The 22,020-nt window shown below is 41.6% G+C and overlaps 1 protein-coding gene across 5 annotated transcripts in view; it reads left to right on the plus strand.

Annotated features, from left to right (window-relative positions):
• The window catches only part of TEX36 (testis expressed 36), a 49,811-nt gene extending 47,259 nt beyond the window's left edge, over positions 1–2,552 (plus strand). For all 5 annotated transcript variants that reach the window (XM_059899570.1, XM_059899568.1, XM_059899569.1 and 2 more), the window contains one exon: positions 347–2,552. In XM_059899570.1, the coding sequence (XP_059755553.1) occupies positions 347–643 (297 nt within the window). In that variant the 3' untranslated portion in view covers positions 644–2,552. The remainder of the gene's footprint in view (positions 1–346) is intronic.
• Positions 2,553–22,020: the final 19,468 nt, after the last annotated feature.

Consider the following 22,020-nt stretch of genomic DNA (forward strand, 5'->3'; position numbering starts at 1 on the left):
ATCCCACTGAGTGCTGGAGATGCAGCCTGGGGTGGATATGCTGAGGAGCCACCTGGGTGCAGAGAACCTACTTGGGGTCCCAGGGAGTCCAGGCTGTGGTCTCTCCGGTCCTGCCCTCCATGTCTCTAGAAGTCCAGTCCTCTTGGTGGGAGTGGAAGACTGCGAGAACCAGGATGTTGTGAGTGTCAATTTATAGCCTTCAACAGGTTGATAAAGGATGTCTCTTGTAAGAGTGGTCATGCTGTGCATTTAGAGATAGGGTGTCACGAAGGTGGTTTTACTAAAGACATCTGAACTGTGTGACCCTGAATATTTTTCTCCTAACCTTCTTGTGATTCTTCTCCAGGGCCTGGGATGTAAGAAGATCTCCCCAGAAAAAAGGCAACACATTTCAAGAAATTTCAATCTTTGGGCATGTGACTATGTTCCATCTTGTCTCGATGGCTTTTCAAATAACCAAATATCATATGTCTGTCAGGAAGCTGTGGTGGTCCCAATTTTCAGACGCTTTCCAAGACATTATAATGAGTTATGGAACACTTTTAAATTTATTCCCCAGCAAAGCTATACAAAGTATCTGAAAAAGAATCCAAAAGTAAGGTTCATGATTAACAAAAAGGCTGGTTCTCCACTGGAGCCCTAACCCTTCCAGAAGATTCTTGATGAGTTTTGCAATATTGTTATTTCATCGCACATTCTAAAAGTATGTATTTTCTGATCCAGCACTGAGGTTTGACATAAGATTTGTTTAGGATTAGAGAATATAGACTGTATGTGCCTCAATGCTGAGGTGAAGTTTTCTTACAGTGATAACATAAAGAAACATAAAGTCCTTATATAGAGAAACCAGAAAGGCAACAGGTAATGTTGCCACTCCCCCACCTTTAAAGTATTTTTATGGTTTTAATAAGGTTGAAAAATATTCAGGTCCTTATAAAATAAAGATACGTGATGACATACACATTTTAAATGAATGTGTTTTAAACAAAAATGTGCTTAAATTTTGAAATTGCCACATTAACTTTTGGGAGAGGTTTTAAATTACATAATTAATATAGGCTTACATTTTCATCTTGAAATTGCAAACAAACAGAGAAAGCAGGAGTCCCCTTTGATTTCACCACATCTCTAATCCTTGTCCTGTCCCCAGAAGTAAGCTAACCATTTGTTTTGTTTTGTTTTGTTTTAATTTGTTTATTTAATTTATTTATTTTTGTCTGTGTTGGGTCTTCGTTGCTGCACGCGGGCTTTCTCTAGTTGCGGCGAGCGGGGGCTACTCTTCCTTGCAGTGCGCAGGCTTCTCATTGCGGTGGCTTCTCTTGTTGTGGAACATGGGCTCTAGGCATGCAGGCTTCAGTAGTTGTGGCACGCGGGCTCAGTAGTTGTGGCTCACGGGCTGTAGAACACAGGCTCAGTAGTTGTGGCGCACAGGCTTAGCTGCTCCATGGCATGTGGGATCTTCCCGGACCAGGGCTCAAACCCGTGTCCCCTGCATTGGCAGGCAGATTCTTAACCACCACGCCACCAGGGAAGTCCCTAACCATTTGTTTTTATTCTGTGTTTTTACAATCAGATGCATGTGCATAACTATTAATACATACAAATTTTGAACATAAACTGTATTACACAGTACATATGTTCTTGGAGTACATAACTGATCTTGAAGTTCTTGCAGTGTCAGTATGAATAAACTACTGCACTGTATCCCCTAATATGGATGTACCATGTTTTAAAAAACTATCTGACTAATGAGCCTTTGAATTATGTCTAATTTTTGGCTGCCAGACGTGGTGCTACTTGAACATGCTTTATCGGGCTCTTTGGGTGCATGTTTAAATGTGCTCTGTAGTCATCTCTGAAAGTTACCTTCTTAGTGCCAAGTTGGCCCATATGCACAGAGTATTAATAAACACTGCCAAACCACCTTCAAAAAAGACTGGACCGATTAAACTTCCATCAACAGTATCTGTGAGTTTCTGTTTCTCTCCCCCCTCAAATTATCTTTTAGATATTTAAGGATATTTAAGGACAAAAAAATGGTATCTTGTATTTTCTTATTTTGCATTTCTCTGATTATTAGTGAAGTTGGCCATCTTTTCCCACTCAGGGGCCATTTATATTGCCCTTTAAATGAGCAATGTCACCATCATTCTATATCAAAATTTTCTTGTTTCTATTTAAATATTTTTCTTATAGATGAATTTTAGAATAAGCTTGTCAAGTAAATCCACTGGCAATTTGATAGGAATTTCCCTGAATTTAGATATTAATTTATAGGAGAATCGACATCTTTATACCATGGTGTATCTCCCCATTTATTCAAATCTTATTTTCTGTTCTTTGGTAAAGCTTTATAACTGTTTTTACATAAGTATGGTATGTTTCTTTTCTGTGTTTAGTCCTGTATATTTTGAAATGTGGCTCTCTTGAATGTGTGTGTGTGTGTGTGTGTGTGTGTGTGTGTGTGTGTTTAAGTTACACTTTTAGGTTGGTTTTGTCTGATGCATAAAAAAGCTACTGATTTCTGTATGTGAATCTTATATTTATTTGACTACCTGGATAAACTTCTTACAATAAATAAAAAATATTCTAATAAAATTTAAAAGTTTGAATAATTTTTCAGTTGATTCTTTTGGATTTTCTATGTGGATAATTATACCATTTGTGAAAGTGATAATTTTTATCATTTCTAGCATTTATACCTCCCCCTCATCTTATTGCATCAGGTAAAATTTGAATATTAGCACAAATAGTACATATCCTTATTTTATGTCTGAATTTAATGGGACTGATTCTAATGTGTCACTCTGATGTCTGACTGTTGTTGTGGGTTTGAGATAGATAACTTTTAACTAATTAAGAATATTCTCTTATATTCATAGTTTCCTGGTTTTTTTCCCCCTAAGATATATATTTTTAAGTATATGTACATGGGAAAATTTCAAAGAAAATAAAAATAAACAGTGAAAAATAATTTCCTCACATCCCTGACTTTCAGTCCCCATTTTCTCTCCCAGCACTGGTTCTGTGGCCTTTTTTTTTTAAGTTATTATTTTTTTAAATTGAAGTATAGTTGATTTACAGTGTTGTGTTAGTTTCTGGTGTACAGCAAAGTGATTCAGTCATATGTAAATTTATATGTATATGTATATTCTTTTTCATATTCTTTTCTATTATAGTTTATTACAAGATATTGAATACAGTTCCCTGTGCTATATAGTAGGACCTTGTCATTTAGCTTTTTATATATGGTAGTTTGTATCTGCTAATCCTAAACTCCTAATTTATCCCTCCCTCACTATGATAACCATAAGTTTGTTTTCCATGTCTGTGAGTATGTTTCTGTTTTGTAAATAAGTTCATTTGTATCATTTTTTTAGATTCTACATATTAGGGATATTATATGGTATTTGTCTTTGTATGACTTACTTAATTTAGTATGATAATCTCTAGGTCCATCTGTGTTGCTGCAAACCACATTATTTCATTCTTTTTTATGTTGAGTAATATTCCATTGTATATATGAACCACATCTTCTTTATCCATTCATCTGCCTGTTGACATTTTTTTATGTGCATCCTTCTCTAGGTAGGCTCTGCATGGATTCTCTATGTCTCTGTCTCTGTCTCTGTCTCTCTCTCACACACACACCCTTAACAAACACCAGTGGTTCCATTGCCACTGTTGCTTTCTGCCACAGCACTACCAACTACACTTTTGAATATGTCATTCCATATCAGTGCTTATAAATCTACTTCTTTTTCAAAAACATGACTGCCTGGTATTTCATTTCCTGGATATGTCATAGTCCCTATAATCTTCTGATGGCCATTTAGGCAGTTTTCAGTCTCTTCCTGCTATAAACAATCTGGAATAAACACATTTATAGGTAAACATTTGTATTCATCTATGAGTATTTCTATATGTTAACTCATAAAAATAAACTTGTTCGACTAAAGAGCATGTGGATTTTTAATTTTAATTCAAAGTTTCTAAAAGAGGCCATGCTTCAGCTTACAATTTCACTAACAAAACATGAGATAGATGCGTTACAAGTGTTTTCTGTAGTTTGTTGTTGTTTGTTCCTCTTTGTTGATATATGTACATATACATACATATACATATATATTTTATGTTAATAGACTTTATTTCTTAGAACACTTTTAGGTTTATAAAAAATTGAACAGAAAGCAGACAGTTCTCATATACCCACTCTCCCCCCTATTCCCACCGCCCACAGTTTCTCCTGTTATTAACATCTTGCATTGGTGTGGTGTATACCATATTTTAGCCCAGCATATATTATAATGCAGTGAAATGTATGAGTCTCCTATTTAATGGCTTCTGGATATCATGCCTTACTTAGGACCTCCTTTTTTTGAGATTATTAAATAATTTGAAGAGTTTTGTTGTAGTTCTTATTGTTCATGTATCAGGTGACATTATAGCAAATGGTATTTTGGCATTTATTGAGATGATTATATAAATTTTCTATATTAATCTGTTAATGTAATAACATATATTAATAGATTTTCTAATGTTGAGCCCTTTTAGCATTCTTAAGACAAACTCTAGTTGCTTATGATGTGATGTTCTTTTGATAAATTCAGGACTTCATATGCAAATATTTTATTTAGGATTTTAAAATGTATTTTTACTATGCTCTGACACTGCTTATATAAATTGCAAATGTCCATAGAATTTGCCATTGCCATGAAATCTCTTGGACCTGTTGTTGTTTACAGATGCAGATCTTTTTTTTTTTAATTTATTTTATTTAATTTATTTTATTTTTGGCTGCGTTGGGTCTTCCTTGCTGCACGCGAGCTTTCTCTAGCTGCAGCGAGCAGAGGCTACTCTTCGTTGTGGTGCACGGGCTTCTCATTGCGCTGGCTTCTCTTGTTGTGGAACATGGGTTCTAGGTGCGTGGGCTTCAGTAGTTGTGGCACGCGGGCTCCATAGTTGTGGCACGCGGTCTCTAGAGCGCAGGCTCGGTAGTTGTGGCGCACGGGCTTAGTTGCTCCACAGCATGTGGCATCTTCCTGGACCAGGGCTCGAACCCACATCCCCTGCGTTGGCAGGCGGATTCTTAACCACTGCGCCACCAGGGAAGCCCCAGGTGTGGATCTTTGAAAATATTTTCAATATACTTTATGGAGATTGGTCTGTATGGTGTTTCTATTTCTTTTTTCCCTAATTTTGGACATTTTTAGTTTTTGAGGAAGTCATCTGTTTTATATGGATTTTAAAATTTTGATGTTTTAATATAGTCTTTTTAATGCTTTAAAGTTACATCCTGTCCTTTAACATGCTGTATGTTGCTCACATATCTTTGCTCTGTTCACCAAAACTACATTTTTGTTGCTGTTGTTTGCTTTTGATCTTGATAATTTATGCTTTCATGTTTACTAATTCTGTTATTGGGCTTATTTTGATTTTTTTCTAGCTTCTCAAGGTGAAAGCATAACTCAATTCTTTGCAGACTTTCCTATTTTCTTGTAAATGCAGGTAAGGCTATTTCTTTCAAATGCCACTGTGTAGCTACATCATGGGCCTCTCATGATTGTTTAAGTAGCTTGTAATTGTTTTCTTTCTTAATCCAAGAATTATTGAGAAGGGTGTTTTCTAATTTATTTTTTCTTGTTATTTTTCATTGCCCATATTTTATTAACTGATTGATTTTTGCATTGTGGTCAGTGATTAAGACCTGTATGATTTCTGCTTACTGAAAAATTTTAAATGTTCTTGTGGCTTAACACATGGTCAATTTTTGTAACTGTTCTACATGTATTTGAAAAGAATGTGCAATCTTCCATTTTAAAACTTTTTTATTTGAAATAATTATAGATTCATAGAAAATTGTAAAAAAAATAGTATAGAGACATTCTGTGTCTCTTTCACCCACTTTTCCCTGATGATAACATCTGGCATAAGTATAGTAAATGGGTGTATTAATTTTCTATTGCTGCACAGCAAATTACCATAAACTTAGTGGCTTAAAACAACACCCATTTACTAGTTCCCTGTTCTGTAGGTCAGAAGTCTGGGCACTTGTGGCTGGGTTCTCTGCTCAGTCTCACAAGCTAAAACCAAGGGTTGACTGTATTGCACTTTCACCAGTGCTCCAGGGTCCTAATTCCACCTACGTGGTTGTGGGAGAATTCAGTTCCTTGTGGTTGTAGGACTGAGATCCCTGCTCCCTGGCTAGCTATCAGCCAGTGGCCATTCTTAGCTCCTAGAAGTTGCTGCTTTCCTTGCTACATGGCCTCCTCCAGCTCCAAAGCCAGTGATGGAGTTCAAATCCCTCTCACATTTTGTGACCTCTCTCACCAGGAAGAGTCCAGTCCGTTTTTAAGGGATCATATGACTAGATCTGACCCACCCAGGATGATCTCCATATCTTTTTTTGTTTGTTTGCTTATTAACAATAAACATTTATTTCTCACAATTCTGGAGGTTGGGAAGTCCAAGATCATGGCGGGGCAGGTTCAGTGTTTGGTGAGTGTTTGTGCTCTCTGTAACCTCACGTGGCAGAAATGCAAACTCCATGCCTTAAGGTCAATGGACTTGGGGCCTTAATTATGTATGGAAAATCCCTTTGGCCTTAATTATATATGGAAAATCCCTTTTTCTATATAACTTAAGTATGGGAATTATATTGCATTATATTCACAGGTTCTGCCCACACTCACATCCAGGGGATTACACAAAAATGAGGGTCAACAGGGTCATCTTAGAATCCTACCTACCACAAATATCACAGCCAGGAGATTGATGTTGGTACAATCCGCAGACCTTATTCAAATTTTACCAGCTTTACATGCGTGTGCACATGTGTGTGTGTGTGTGTTTATATTTTTATGTGTGTAGCCTCCTTTTCTGGCTACAAAATTATATATAGATTATACTTAGCTTGTTGATTGGCTAATCAAGTCTAACATTTACATGATATATATACTTGGAAACTGGGTGGGATATTTCACTTTTAGTATCCTCGGGTTTTTATTTTTAATTTTATGATTTTGAGGGGGTTTCTTTTAGTTGTAGAAAATTTTCTTCAATTATTTCTTTTTTTCTTGCTTCCATTTTCTCCTTTTTATTCTAGAATGCTTCTTAGATGGATATTGAAATATCTGGATCTCTCTTCCTTGACTCTCCAGTATTCCTTTATATTTTCTATCTGCTTGTCTATTTGCACTGAATTCTGGAAGAGCCTCTAAACTTTGTCTTCCAGTTCACTAATTGGCTCTTCAGTGACCCATTCTGCTATTTAGCCAGTGTACTAAGATTGTCCTATAACCAAACAACAGTTTAATCTTCAAGGTCTCTATTTGGCTCTTATTTATGGATGCAATGTTTACTTCTGTCTGATAACAATTTTACTTATTCTAATATCTTATTTTTCTCCATTTTGTTGCCTCGGGTATTGCTATGTCTGTTTGCCTTTCTAGTGTGGTGCAAACATTTAGTGATTTTTGGTTTTATGTGAACAGTGTGTATGTTCTTCTCACACTGTTGGCATGAGGATGGGTGAGAGATAGGACATACTGCCTGGGGTGTGGCCACCAGCTCTGCTTCTGGGAGAGGGTTCCCAGTTCATCTATTGCCCTCTTCCTAGCGCACTGCCCTGACCCCCAGCCCAGGTAAACATGCACTCTCAATCCTTTTGCTTTGGCACAGACTCAGATTCGACTCACTGCTTGATACAGAGAATGTGATGAGGACCAACTCTGACAGATGATCTCTATAAGTAACCCCACCAAGTGCCCTGGGTGCTGCCTCTTCCCAAATCCGCTACCACCACACTGGTACCCTTGGAGCAGTTACCAAGTCTGCAGCATCCCTGACGTGCACACTTCACTCCTCCCTTCCATCTCATAGAAAATCAAGACCACGTGTCATAAATAGAAAGTAACCTAAAAGTAAATGCAGTGGGGGAAAAAAAAAACTAATCCAAAGTGATTAAATTCCACCCAAACATCATTGCTTCTTCAAGACTTCTTGTCTGAGGCCTGCCCATGGATTTTTGAAAAGGGATGTTAGTAAGTGTTAAGAGGTTTAGACACGCTATCACCAAGCCCAGGGCTTTCTCCCCAGCTCAAACATAAGGTTTAGAATGGAATAGAAAAAGAAAAAAATTTCTTAATGTGTAAGCCAATATTATTGAGTGCTGCATCAGTCAGCCACCTAAACGTGTCTCCTACACTTCAGGAAAGGGTTGGGAATGGATGTCCTCAAAGTTGTCTTCTGACACTGAAAGACTAGGTCTCTGTCCGTACCGGTCATGTCCCTCCCCTTGAAGGTGCTCCCTGCTCTCAGTTACACTTCAGGACACCCCCATCCTTGTGGCACACAGGTGACACATGCAGGGCAGGCTCAGTGGATGTTAATCACAATTTGCTGGGAGTAATTTTTAAACCCTTAAACGTTGGTTTCTTTTCTGTAATATATGATTTCACATCTGGACAATCGAGTGAATAACAGTTTTTTACCCTGAAAACTACATAATGTTTAGCAAACCAAATATTTTAGACTCTTTGTGTTGACTTTGAAGTTACAGTGGTGACTTCCCATCTAAGAAGGAGGGTTGGGCTCACCTCGGCCCCACCTCTGGTAGAATTCACTGTTGAAGAACTTCCAATCTTAGGAGAAAAATAGAAATGAGACAGTGGAATCATAGTCAACCCTGTCACAGCCTTTACAAAGTGTTTTTATATTCACTAAATAAAATTTTTTAAATGACACACTAAAATAAAGAGACTATCCAGTGACACATTATACATCTTAAATCATGGGCATTTCCATTTACTGTTCCTTTTTTGAGGAAAACTGTAGGTGATCCCTGTTGCCCCCAGTTTCAAAGAGATGCTTTGTTTTTGTTTTGTTTTGGTTTAATAGAATGCCAGATTCTATTAACAGGCAGATTTTATGATACCTGAGCTGCTTCTGATGTCCAGTGCTGCTTCTTGGATCCCTGATCCAGATAGTCAAAATAATTGAATGCTTGAACATTTTGGGGGGATTGCACTGTACCTGACTCTCAAGTCCATATCCCCACGCACAGGGTTACATGACGTTAGCTCTGTCTGGGGTAGGTTCTCTGCTAGTCACCGTCTGACTCCCTGACATTCAGGACTGCTGTTCTTCACCAGGTACATTTCTTTCTATTTCGTTTTCTTTTCCCAAGGTCTCCTCACAAACCCTCACTGACTGAACCCCTGCCTTGCCTCACCTTTCTCTGCTCAAATGCCAACAATCTCCAACAAGAGTGACCCCAAATTCAACGTACGGGAGATGAAATTCAAAAAATTACCAAAAAGGTATATAGAACCAAATCTGCAAGTATGTGAAGCAGGGATGTGAGGATGGGGAAGATCAGTCTCTACTCTTTGGGATTAAAGAGTATATTTACTGTCTCTAGAAACACAAATTAGATAATTTGCCCTTAAAACTAGTCTTTTTCCGCTTAATTGTTTTCTATGTAAAAAAATAAATGACACTGTCCAATGACCTCACAGGTCTCAGTCCAATGAACCAAGAACAAAAGGATACAGCACTTTAATGAAGGGGTTGGTCTTAGGGGCTCCGGGGTTGATGCCCCAAATACAATAACCCACTTTGCAAAAATAAGTCTTTAATAGCTTGGCAAAATGTCAGAGAATGGACTTGAGGACACGGGGAAGGGGAAGGGGAAGCTGGGACGAAGTGAGAGAGTGGCATGGACATATATACACTACCAAATGTAAAATAGATAGCTAGTGGGAAGCAGCCACATAGCACAGGGAGATCAGCTCGGTGCTTTGTGTCCACCTAGAGGGGTGGGATAGGGAGGGTGGGAGGGAGACGCAAGAGGGAGGGGATATGGGGATATATGTTTATGTATAGCTGATTCACTTTGTTATACAGCGGAAACTAACACACCATTGTACAACAATTATACTCCAATAAAGATGTTCAAAAAAAAAAAGGAAGAAACTTGGCAAAATGTCAATGACTTGCCATCATTGGTTCTTTGTTTTAGTGTGTTGTTTTGAACAGAGGAATAAACAACCAGTTAAAGAAACCCCAACTTACTAATCAGTTACATGCAGGTGTTTATAGATTTCTTCTGTTTTAATGAATTAGACTTGGACTTGTGCCATCCTAGAAATGACTTAGACACTAAAAGAATGGCTGATGGCTTAGCAATAACGTTTTGGAGTGATGCTGCCTTGTATCCATTCTAGACCCAAACCAGGAAGCTTCAGTTAATTACTGTGCATGTTGTAGGCATGTGCATAACTATTTTTCTTTCTAATTTATACTTGCAAAAATCAGATCTAAAGACCCTTAGACACGATAGTTTAAAGAGCAGAGTGATGATTTCCTGTATGAGACCAACTCTTAAACTCTGTTTTTAGGCAGAGAAGCACACTCTCATTTGGTCTGTTTTGACTTTTATGACTAATTTTAAAGATTGCTCTGTGCCCTCTCTTTGTTTTGCATATTTTGTGGCTGTCTTTGGCCACGGCCGTCTCTGTTCTGATGGCTCCACACTTGAGTCAGATGTGGTGGCTGTGTTTCCCTTCCACGGCTGATACGACAACCATTGTGTGAACAATTTCCTCTTTGCAGGTTAGTGATCAATTGTAACTCCGGTCAAAGCTCAGGACACATCACTGCTGGCCCATGGGTCAAGGGGAACAGACATTTCACTCAATTCAACATTTTTTTTTTTTTTACCTACAGAACTGGTACCATATTGAGGCCTCTGAGGGGGGAGATAGGTGTGGGGGAGGAAGAGTTTGAAATGATAAGCTAAGTATAGGTTTCCCATATGTTCCGCTGAGTTCAGGGAAGAATCCATGCTGTTATGGTAACACCCTAAGAACCATAAAACAAGCAAGAAGAATAAATTTCCTCATCTGAGCTCTTTGCTGCCGCCCACAATCCTTGGTCCCAGCGTAGTGTCTTGAGCCAGCAATGGGGGAAGACCCCCTTCAGCTCAGCTCTGGGCTTTGGGATTTGACAGCACTGCTCAATCCTTGCTTTCCTCTGGGTGAAACGAGGCTGGCACTTCCCAAACACACAGGGTAGTTTTTGTGGGAATCCTGGTGCCACGTTGCGGACTCGGAAGGGCTGTGTAAGTGTGAAATGCTGTACATTGCCTTTATAAGTACCTATCAAAACAAATGAAAACATCTCATTTAACACACAGTATTTAAGTAAACACATTACGGCTACACCAAAATAATCCTCCCAAATATTAAACAACAAATCAACCCCCTGTCAGAGCCTGACTCACTGAATAAATGGAATGAATAAAATTGTAACTCATGCGTTTGACTACGGCTCTATGAAATTGTTGAATTTGTTAGGTGTAGCGTGTGATTTCTGCACACAGTTACCAAAATATCTTCAAATGCTTTATTCTCTCTCCCAATCGAAATCAAACAGATCTGCAAGTTCCCAAATCGGGTAATACAGGCACAGGAGCGCAAATCACATTTTCTTCTCTTCTACCCCTCCTCCTGCCCAAATAGGAGCTAGCAGCACAACGTTCAGATGCAAGGACCATTATTTCTACTCTACCTGATCACCGGTTGGGCTGCATCGTTTGCAGTGGGCAATCCTAGTTCCTCGTTTGCAGTGGGCAATCCTAGTTCCCAGAAGAAAGAACAACTCCGCCCATTACCCACGTGCCATGCAGTTGTTCACAGGGTTATAAGTGACCATAGCGGAACACAGCCTTCTCTGCCCGAGAACACATTGCTATCTATTCCTTAGGCCTGAAAGAGAAACACTGAACCTGTCTTAAATATTCTCCCGCTGTTTATAACCTTCATCTAAGCTTCTGTGACTGTTACCAGCCATGAGTGGTATATCCAATCCTTCGCCAACAAATGTCATTGCGGTTCCAAAAGAGGATGGGAAAATCTCAACATAATCCCACGCGAGAAATCTTATTGTTCCTCCAAAGCATATTTTGTATCGAAACCAATGCCTAATATCTGTGACATTCTAGAGCTTTAAAGGAAGGATTTGGCTCTGCCGGTACACAGCCGTCTGAGCCTCCAGCGTCTTCAGTCAGTCAGAATAGTTCTGGTTAAAGCAGATATGTTGGCCAACAGAATCAGGGCTGATTTCCAGCTCATTCCTAATATGGCCCTGCCCCAAACCCTCTCTCAATTGCCCCACTCCTTTTGGGCCACGTTCTCATGGGTACCAGTGTGGATACACGTAAGACATGCCCGAACACCCCATGTATTTACTTATCATTCAGTGACTATTTTTCAAGCCCCTGCTTTGGCCATTGAACTACAAGGGTGAGCAGCAACAGATGCGTCCTTGCTCAAAATGTGTGCAATCTAGACTGTCTGTCAGAGGACAAAACGCTGCAACCCCCTTGCGATAGCCAAGATTTCAAGCCAAGAATGCCAATTAAATGTCGATCAGGTGATAACGCTTTGAAAGGTCATAATTATAATTTTATTAACCTGTGATCAGGGAGATAAGATAAATGTCGTAGAAATGTGTCTAATATTGGTTACATATTACATTACAGAACAATTAGGAATTTGTGTATCTTGTGTACATTAAAATTTGGATATGTTTAAGGGCAAAAGCCAAGTCTTTTTTTTTTTTTTTTTTAAATCTGCTGGATGAGGAATTGATTTTAATTCTTTCTCTGCTAATTAAAGGAGAATTAGAGGGACTCCCTTGGTGGTGCAGTGATTAAGACTCTGTGCTCCCAATGCAGGGGGCCTGGGTTTGATCCCTGGTCAGGGAACTAGATCCCACATGCATGCTGCAACTAAGAGCTCGCATGCCACAACTAAGGAGCCCGTGGCTGCAACTAAGGAGACCAAGTGCCACAACTAAAGAGCCCACGAGCCACAACTAAGACCTGGTGCAACCAAATAAATAATGAAATAAATAAAATAATAATAATAAAAATCCTTAAAAAGGAGAATTAGAAAAACAAACTGCTAAAGCACTAAATACATTTTGATTACTTATGGATATAAGCAGTTATTTGGGTTTCATTCCTTTGCTTACTGAAAGCATAATGATAGGTGAAATTAAGAGTTAATAGTGTAATAGTGAGGGTTTATTTGGCAGATGGAATGAGCTCTGCTGTTTTCCCTCCTTATAGCTGGGAATGTGAAGTTACAGGGTTTGCTCTTGGGTAAAGTCACGCAGCATTTAGCCACTGTTCAAATAAATCGAGCTATTCAGAAATGGAAAAAGGCTCCAGCTGGGGGAGCAGGTGATGAGTGTGATTGCAGCTGGGTTCCATTTAAGGTGCCTGGGGGAGCCAGGGAGAGCCCTCCAGCAGACAGCTGGGCAGGGAGGGTCAGCTCAGGATGGGGACCGGATATGAGGGAGGAGATGGGATGATAGCTTGATGGAGGAATGTTCAGCAGAAGGATTTTTTTTTTGGCTTAAAACAACACGAATTTATTATCTTACAGTTTTGGAGGTCAGAGTCCAAAATCGGTCTCAATGGGCAAAAATCAAGGTGGAAGCAGGGCTGTACTCCTTTCTGGAGGCCCTAGGGGAGAACCCATTTCCTTTCCCTTTCCAGCTTCCAGAACCTTGGTTTGTGGCCTCTTCCTCCTACCTCAAGGCCAGCAGTGTTTGTCTGAGTCCTTCCCACACGACCATCTCTCTGGTTCTGTATTCAGATTCCCCCTCCAACCCCCCTATTTTTCTTTTTTAGGATTTTTTTAAACATAGTAAAGAGTGGTGCTTACAGACCAAGGCAAAGGAGAGAATGGAAGTGGACACACTAGGCTGCCTAAGGATGAAGGAGGAGTAGGTGAGGCTGGTGCATATTGGGTGGGATGTGCTCCTGGAAGGGGGACCCGCTTCTGGGTGAGGGGCACATGGCATGAGTGGGTGGGGGGAGGAGATGAGAGAAACCTTCAGGGGAAGAGGGAGGACTTGAGTCTCTCTGGAGTGACCGCTTCCTCCTATGGAGGTGGAGGGTGGGTCTTCATCTGAGAAGAAGGTGCCTCAGGTAGGACCTTGGAGAAGGTGGGTGGGGCCACCAGCTGGAGGAGGCCCCGGAGCTGGGAGGTGGTCTGGATTTAGAGAGGGTCCGTGATCCTGCTTTGGGGTTTCCTAACAGGGTTCAGCAGATCTGGAGTGAGATGGGAGAAAATGATGGGAGGGGATTGAAAATCATTCCTGCAGGCAAAAGTGAGGAGATGGAGCCATGAGAAGGCCGGGGGGCAAGCTTCCTGAGGCTGGCTGCCCAGTTAGTCTCCTGGGGAGGCTTCGGCAGTGCCAGGGCTGGGGTCCCACCCAGATCAGTTAAGTCAGGTGTCTGGGGTGGGAGCCAGCTTTGGTGTATTTTAAAAGCTCCCCAGGTGATTCCAGGGCCAGTCAGAGCTGAGAACTGCTGGTGGGACACAAGGAAATGCACAGTCAACACACCAGAACTTTTGGAGAAGCTAGAAGGGGACTGAGGATGCCGTGGAAGATGGGAGGAAATGAGAGGAGCTCACCTGAGCATGCACAGGAGTGAGTGGTGGGTGTGTGTGCACACGCATGCATGTGCACACAAGCAGTGGTACGACGGTGGCTCAGCACGTGGAGCAGATTTGTAGAACTGGAGCACAGGACTGAGAAAAGTGTATTTGTGAGTGTATTTGGATCTTTTACAAAGATATCAAAACTGAATCTCATTTGACTATTCATTTAACAAATCACCTTTATAAAATATTTGAGCAAACATGAGGAGTAAATATTTGAGTGTCCTAGAAGTTCAGGCTGCCCATCACAAAGGAGAGAGATTTAAAGAGTCCTGGAAACTGGGGTCCAGTCTGCGCTGCAAAGGAACTCCCAGCTCCGAAACTCATTCATGACTCAGAGAAGGAGCGTTGGCTGGTGTGCAAGGAAAACAGGAGGAAATGTGAGAAAGTAGGCGGGGTGCTGGGGCATGAGATGACACCAGGACATGACGAGGTTCTCAGGCCTGGATGATGGCAGCATTTGGGGACAGAAGAAGACCATGCACTTCCCCCTCTATGCTGTACCCCCAGACCCCAAGACACCACACCTGCCCAGCATACAGGCATTATTGAAAGGGACTACCAAAAGAGCATCCAGAGTGTCTTTGCAGTGGGCAGTTATGAACGCTGGTCTTTGCTTACTGGGTTAGCGCAGCTTTGGTACACAGCTCGGTTATTTATTATCTTTGTGGAATCTGGCAAGTTACTCCTAAGTATGGTTTTCACATTCTTATATTGGGGCTACTTATAAAATTCACCTCCTAGGATTAAGGATTACATGAGAGGATGCATGCAAAGTGTTTTTCACTGTGTCGGGTGAAAGGGTGAGAGTTCTGCGGGTAGGCACTCTGGCTACCTGGAAGGTTCCAATGGCCAGTCGGCGAGGCTGGCAGGGTGACCCCTCTGGGTCCCTTCTCCTGGATGCATGGTGCTGTGGGGCGGTGCCCACTTGTTATCAAGACTCTTTGCCATTAAATCTTCACAAAATCGGGTCCCTAGTTAAATTCTCTTGCACCGAGAGTGGATTGCATTAGTTCCTATAGAACTGAGGAACACTGGGTGGGTGTTGGGTCTTATGTGGTCTTGACCCCTCATCCTGCCTTGCTAAGGGAAGACCTGGCCATTCCACCCCGACCCCCAGCTGGAGGTAACGTTTCTCTTTTCTCCTCTGAGCTCCCTCACAGCCCTGAGCCCACTGCTTTGTTAAGTATCTACTTCATTTTCCTCCTAGACTGCAGGGCCTTAGGGACAGGCTCACATCCATCCCTTTCACCTTTACCTTGTCACAGCACTTAGTTCTCTGTCTGACCTTCACCAACGATTTATTGCACTAATGAACGAGGGAGTGTTTCAAAACACCAACCACTAAAACAAGTATATGCAGATATGGGCATTTTTTTAACCTTCTTAATTTTAACAAAGTGGACATTTTCCGTTCTAGAAGTGGCAATGATCATTTTGCTTTACCAAGCTGCCGCAGGTAAAGTAAAGGTGGGTCTACAAAGATGACAACGTTTTACTGAGGTCATATTGGTGGAAAAGAACTCTCCAATTTTTCTCCTCTGAAAATAGATTCCCTTTAGTTATTTATTTAATAGCTGTGATCACAGGTAGAGAAGATAACAATTTTTGCTCTGGACTAAATATATATGAAGAGATACATTTCACGAGAAAAAGTGCCCAAAGCAAAAACCGCTTTCCCCCCAGAACTCTGGTTAAGATGAACAACCCCAGTGGGCTCTCAGAGGAACATGTCATAACAACGTAGTCTCTCAGGGATGTCATAAAAACGTGCGGAGGTCAGACCACCTCCTCCATTCAGCATGAAAGAGACACACCAGAAAGCTGGGAACTGCCTTCCTGGGCTCTGCAGAATGAATCACTCCATCTATATTTTAAGTCCCTAAGCACTCAAGTGTACACAAGATTAATCAGATTCAGAACGTGGCTTTTAAAAAATCACATATGCAGCAAACTCCCTTTACCCTTTCCCTTAAACGACTACAAAGATCAGTTCATTGTTCTTAAACATTCGGACAAAAACAACAACAACAACAACAAAACCCACGTAGGTAATTTTTTTAAACCAAAGAAACTAAAGGTACCTAATGCCCAAGGAGCAAACTGGAAACTTGAAAGCAGCTGGGCAAGTACTAATGGCCCCATAAAGCACTGCCCTGCCTCTGCCTGATACCTAATTACTCATCGGCATGGCCTTTGTTCAGCCAGTGCCTGCTTTTACAATGCAGTCAAACAAGGTAGAACTGTGTCCATTTATGGGAAAGTCAAAGACCAATAAATAAAAAGTTTAATTTCCTGATTCCCTGAAGTCGATGGGGCTTAGAAAATACTCACCAATTCTTGCAATGACAGTCTGTTAAAAAAATCGTATGAGCAGCACCTCGTATCAAATTTCATTGCTCGTAAAAGAGAATCAGATTATGTTAAGTGAAAAAAAAGCAGGGTACAACGTCCCGTGTGTTTACAACTACAAAACTATCTGCTTAGGGCAAAGGACTGGAAATGTCCAATTGCTATGAGACGTTCGTGATGGGGGCAGGATTCAGGGAGACTGTTTTCCCTGTTTTCTAAACTTTCTGCTGCTATTTTCGTTTCACAACAGCAACAAAAAATTAGACATCGATCGGTAAAACAATTAGTTAATTGTTTAGCAGATCTTGTTCCTCAGAACAAAGAGCGTCACATGAGGCTTCCAACGTTAAGCGAATCAACTAAAAACCAAGAAATTCAATTAAGTATCGGAGGACTGAGCGTCTTAGCTTTCATCTGGAGGACGGTTGATTTTTACAGATGTCCAAAGTAACTCCACTAATAAAAAATAATCCCTCATCAGGTCTTTCCACTTATTGAATTCTATCAGGTACTTAATAATATTTAGGAAACTTTTTCTCCCTCAGTTTGATATGGAAAGATGAGGCAATGAACCGGGTGTATAATTCCTATCTCTCGTCATTTCCCATTGTTTAGAAAATGGCTTGGGAGAGACTAGCTGGATTGCTCACATGGACTGTTTACAGGGAGCAGACCCTGCATGAAAGTGGACAGAACATGCACTGACTTATTGCAGCCCACACTGTCAGGCTGAGCAGGTCAGCGCCAGCTTTCCATCCAGAGACTGTGTCCAAGGGGCTCACAGCTGGTCTGCTGCTGTGTCAGCTGACGTGGAAGAGCTGCAGGCGAGACATTTGCTGGACTGGCTCTCTTGCCTCCTCATTTCTGCTTTTCCCCATCACCTTCACTGGCTTCCCTTTTTTCCAACCATTTCTCAAAGGGTGGTCCTTAGAGTTCCGCTCTTCGCCCTCTCCTTCCCCTCCCTCCTCTCATTTGCATGCATTTTGTTGGTCAATTACTTAGGTAGACAACCATTTATTCAGCAAAACTGGCTGCACCCTTTCCAGGTGCACAGCAGCTTCAAGAAAAAGGAGAGTGGCTTCCCTCTGGGAGGGCACATTCCCGTGGGGAGGAGACATGCAGACCAGCAGAAATGATTTAACTTTAACCAGATACATGCCCCAAGGCAGGGCCTGGCTTGGGCTGGCTCCTTACATGTCCCAGAAGCACGTACCTCAGCAAGTCCAAATGTTAGCTCAAGCTCCCCTCCCCCTTGTACCCCACATTTTGGTTAAAGACACCACCATCTATCTAGTCACCAAAGCCCAAACCTAGATGCCTCCCTCCCTTCTCTCACCCCCAGCATCCTGTCTTTCTGCCTTAGGAACGTCTCTTTAATAATTTCCTTCTTTCCATTCCCACCACAACTGGGGCACAGCCGTCCCTCACTTGCCGTCATCTTTTGTCATATGCTCTTGTTCCTCCATGGCCACCAGGCTCCGAGTAATTACTCTAAAACACGCCTAACTGCATGGTGCCCTTGCTTGAAAAACATTGAAGGCTCCGGGCAGTGAATCAAGTTCACTTCCCTGCCGTGGTCCTCAGCCACTAACGTCAACCTCCACGCGCAGCCTCTAACCACACACTTCCTACGCCACCTCTGGGCCTTGAGTGCCTGTCATTTCCCAAGCACATGGCACTCACGGACACCACTGAGCCTTGGCTCATGCTGTTCTCTCTACCTAGACTGCTTCCCCCACATCCTATCAGAAGGAGCAATCCTGGGAAAAATCCTGTTCGTCTGTTGTTCAGGTCGCAAGTCCAGTGCCATCTTCTCAGGATCCTCTCACTCCCCAGTCCTGCCCCTAAGTTGTCTCCTTTCTGATAAAAGCACAGAAAGTGTTCGCCATCAGGAGTGAGATCTCCAAGATATCTTCTAGCTACACCAAGAGAGCTTCTAGCTACAGAATCGTCCCCGGCAAAGCTTGTGGGTAGGGATCACGATACCAGGCTTTGGTATTTCTGAATACTAGGAAATTTTTTAAGATTAAAAAATACTCGTATTTTTAAAAATAAAAAAATCTGAATTAAGACTCAAGATATACTCAGATAATTATAGGCAGCAGTAAATTTGCAGATTAAATGAGGTTGCACTCATTGAGAAAGCATTCTGACCACACCTTTCCCGCCTAAAAAAATCCTTTCAGGGTATCTGATTGTTGCTCCAATGTCTGTTTCCAGGGTTACTAATGAAATTGAGGTGTGTGTGTTTTAATGTGTATTAGTAATTCGTATTTCTCCCAGAGTCCTTGATGAAATCCTCTTAAAGTGCAGGTGGAGGTGGGAGTAGGGAATGGGGGCAGGGGCCACATGGGGGGACACTTCTCAGAAGAGGAGAGTAGAGAGAAGTCCCCATTCCCTCCCTTCCTGGAGCCTGACCACCTCCCACCCATCTGTGCTAGAGCCCCTCCCCTGCCCTCCCTTTTTTCCTTCAAGAACAAAATCCTATACAATTTCACTTCTTCTCTGGGATGATTTACTCTAATTGGGACTTCTCCCTTGGTCCTTCTTCTAGAGACACTTGATCAGGAAGGATAGGGGCCTTCAATCCTACATGCTGACCCACAGTTGGCTGGAGAGCATGTTAGGACTAGGGGCAGAAGATGATGACAGTCATACCTCACATAAAAATAAAATACAACGTAGGTTCATTATTGAAATGTTCGCAGTCAGTCTTCAAGACGGTCCCCAAAGATGCATGCCTCACTGTATTCATGCCCTGTGTAGTCCCCTCCCAGATTGAATCGGGGCTGGCTTCTTGTGACCAACAGAAATGGTGGAGGTGATCATACTGACTTCTGAGGCTAGGTCATAAAAATGGATAGAGCTTCTGCCTGGCATTCTCTCTCTCTGTCTCTTAGGACACTTGCTAGGCTCTGAAAAAGCCCAAACCGGCCCTCATGAAGAGCCCTGTGCTGATGAAACTGAGGCCCCCAGCCTACAGCCAGCCTCCACCACCAGATCCGAGTAGGGAAGCCTTCAGATGTTTCCAGCCCTCAGTTTTTAAGTCTCCACACAAGACCCCAGAGAAACCATCCCCTTCCTGAATTCCTGACTCACCGAATGGTTGTTCTGCACCATTATGTTTGGGGGTAATTTTTTATGCAGCCTCAGCAGCTGGACCAAGATAGTGAAAAGCCAGTAATTAGAATTTTTCCCCAGTATTGTGATCACCAAATGTGAGCATGCCTCACAGGCTCTAAGGTCAAGCAGAGATGTCTGATAAATGCCTGTTGGAAAGAATAACTATTCACAGACGAGGCTCTGTAGTTAGATGTATAGACAGACAGCTACGTGGGATACTGGTTAAGATACCCATGTTCAAAGTCTTAAAAATGCATGGTAGGCGACCATACAGATGAATACCACAAGAGGGCAGGTGTACATATGGAAATAGGGCTTTCATGGACTTAACCCTAGTCTCTCATGTTGACTTTTTTTTTTTTTACATTTCACTGATGATTTCGTTAGATATTGATCACTGCCTACAGATGGGCTTCATTTTGAAGAAGTGAATCTACATTTCAAAACGCAACCATCTAGGAAAGACTTCAGTAGGAAAGGTTCCCTAACAGTTAATTTAACAAAGCCATATTTGTATTTCTTATAAAACATATTTTTGTAATGAAAACACCTACAATTTCATTACTAAGAAAAATTGAGCTGTTATTTTTAAATGTCAGTGGGATAAACATTTCCTGACTTTATATCACTGCATGAATGCAGATGTGCTATTTACTCAATCTCATTTATTTCATAATGGGATTAAATAATGCTTCATTATTTCATAATGAACAAAGTAATATGTGATTTTGAAAAAAGAAGCAATTACACTTATTTTTCTTTCACCTCAGAGCCCCCCTCCCTCAATGCATTCTGGCATTAAAATGAACTAATTTGTTGGGTAATTTAAAGTCGCCTCAATTTCTCCAGAAAGATGAAGAAATAGGCTTCTCAGACCCTGGGGTTTTACTGATTACAAATTGTTTTACTCAAAATGTTTCTTGTAAACTCCAGACAGCCTCGCTCATGGAGTGCTTCTTATACATTATGCATTCAGTACTTTTTTGTGGCTGGTCAGTGCACAGTTTAATTGCACTTATGGTACCAACAGCGCTGAAACGCTGAAGGCTTTAATGGGTCGCTCACTTGCAATTTGCCCCTCACCAACCCAGAGCTGCCGAGTGGAGGCCCTAGAGCTTAGCGGTAGAGTGTTGGGGTTAGGAGTCCTGTGACCTTGGACAACTCAGTAGCCGCTCTGAATGTCTCATCTGTAAAATGGAGCTCTTACTTCTGTTTTTCTCAAGAGGATGTTGTGAGGATGGCATGAGATACGGATGTAAAGCACTTGACCTTGTGCCTGGCATATAGCAGGCTGTTCTACCTCCCCCCACCCCAGCTATGCCTCTCCTGTGACCACACACCACCTGTGGGGCATCTACTACATTACCTGGGACATAGCAGCACTTGGCAGACAGCTATGATTACTGCCCTGCTTTTTGTTCTATAAACATCTTTAAAAATGATTTTGAAAGCGAAGATGCTAAACAAGTGTTGCATCTTCATTACTAGCTGTGTACAAATGCATGCCCTCTCTACAGTCTTCTAGAAGATTCCTCCAGAATGGGTGTTCCTTTCCATGCTTCCATGCTGCATCTGAAGATACAACTATTACCACTGGAAAAACTCCCAGATCAATGAAGGCTTGAGTCCCATTTTCCTGGTCGGTGATGGTGGAGACGGACACACTGATCTATTACAAAAGGCAGCGACTTCCAAAGCAGCCCATCTGCTGGTTTCCCCTCTGAAGGTTTGCTGCAAAGGGATTCTAGGAAGATTTCACACAACTGCCACAAACCCACATCAGAGGCCACAATAACAAATTAGCTGTAGAGGGACATTAGCTGTGTTTCCATGTCCGAGGTGCTGAGGTGGGAATCATTTACGACAGAACATGCACTGTTTGCATTAAGCAGACCTGGCTTATGCAGTGACTCCAAATGGAGTTCTTTAAAGCTGTGCTCCCTTCCAGGCCAGCACACAAAGTCAGATGTTTTTATACAGGAGAATTCTACAACAGCTGCATTTTTTCCCCTTCAACATGCCAAAT

The sequence above is a fragment of the Balaenoptera ricei genome, chromosome 16, assembly GCF_028023285.1.
Source record: "Balaenoptera ricei isolate mBalRic1 chromosome 16, mBalRic1.hap2, whole genome shotgun sequence".
NCBI lineage: Eukaryota > Metazoa > Chordata > Mammalia > Artiodactyla > Balaenopteridae > Balaenoptera > Balaenoptera ricei.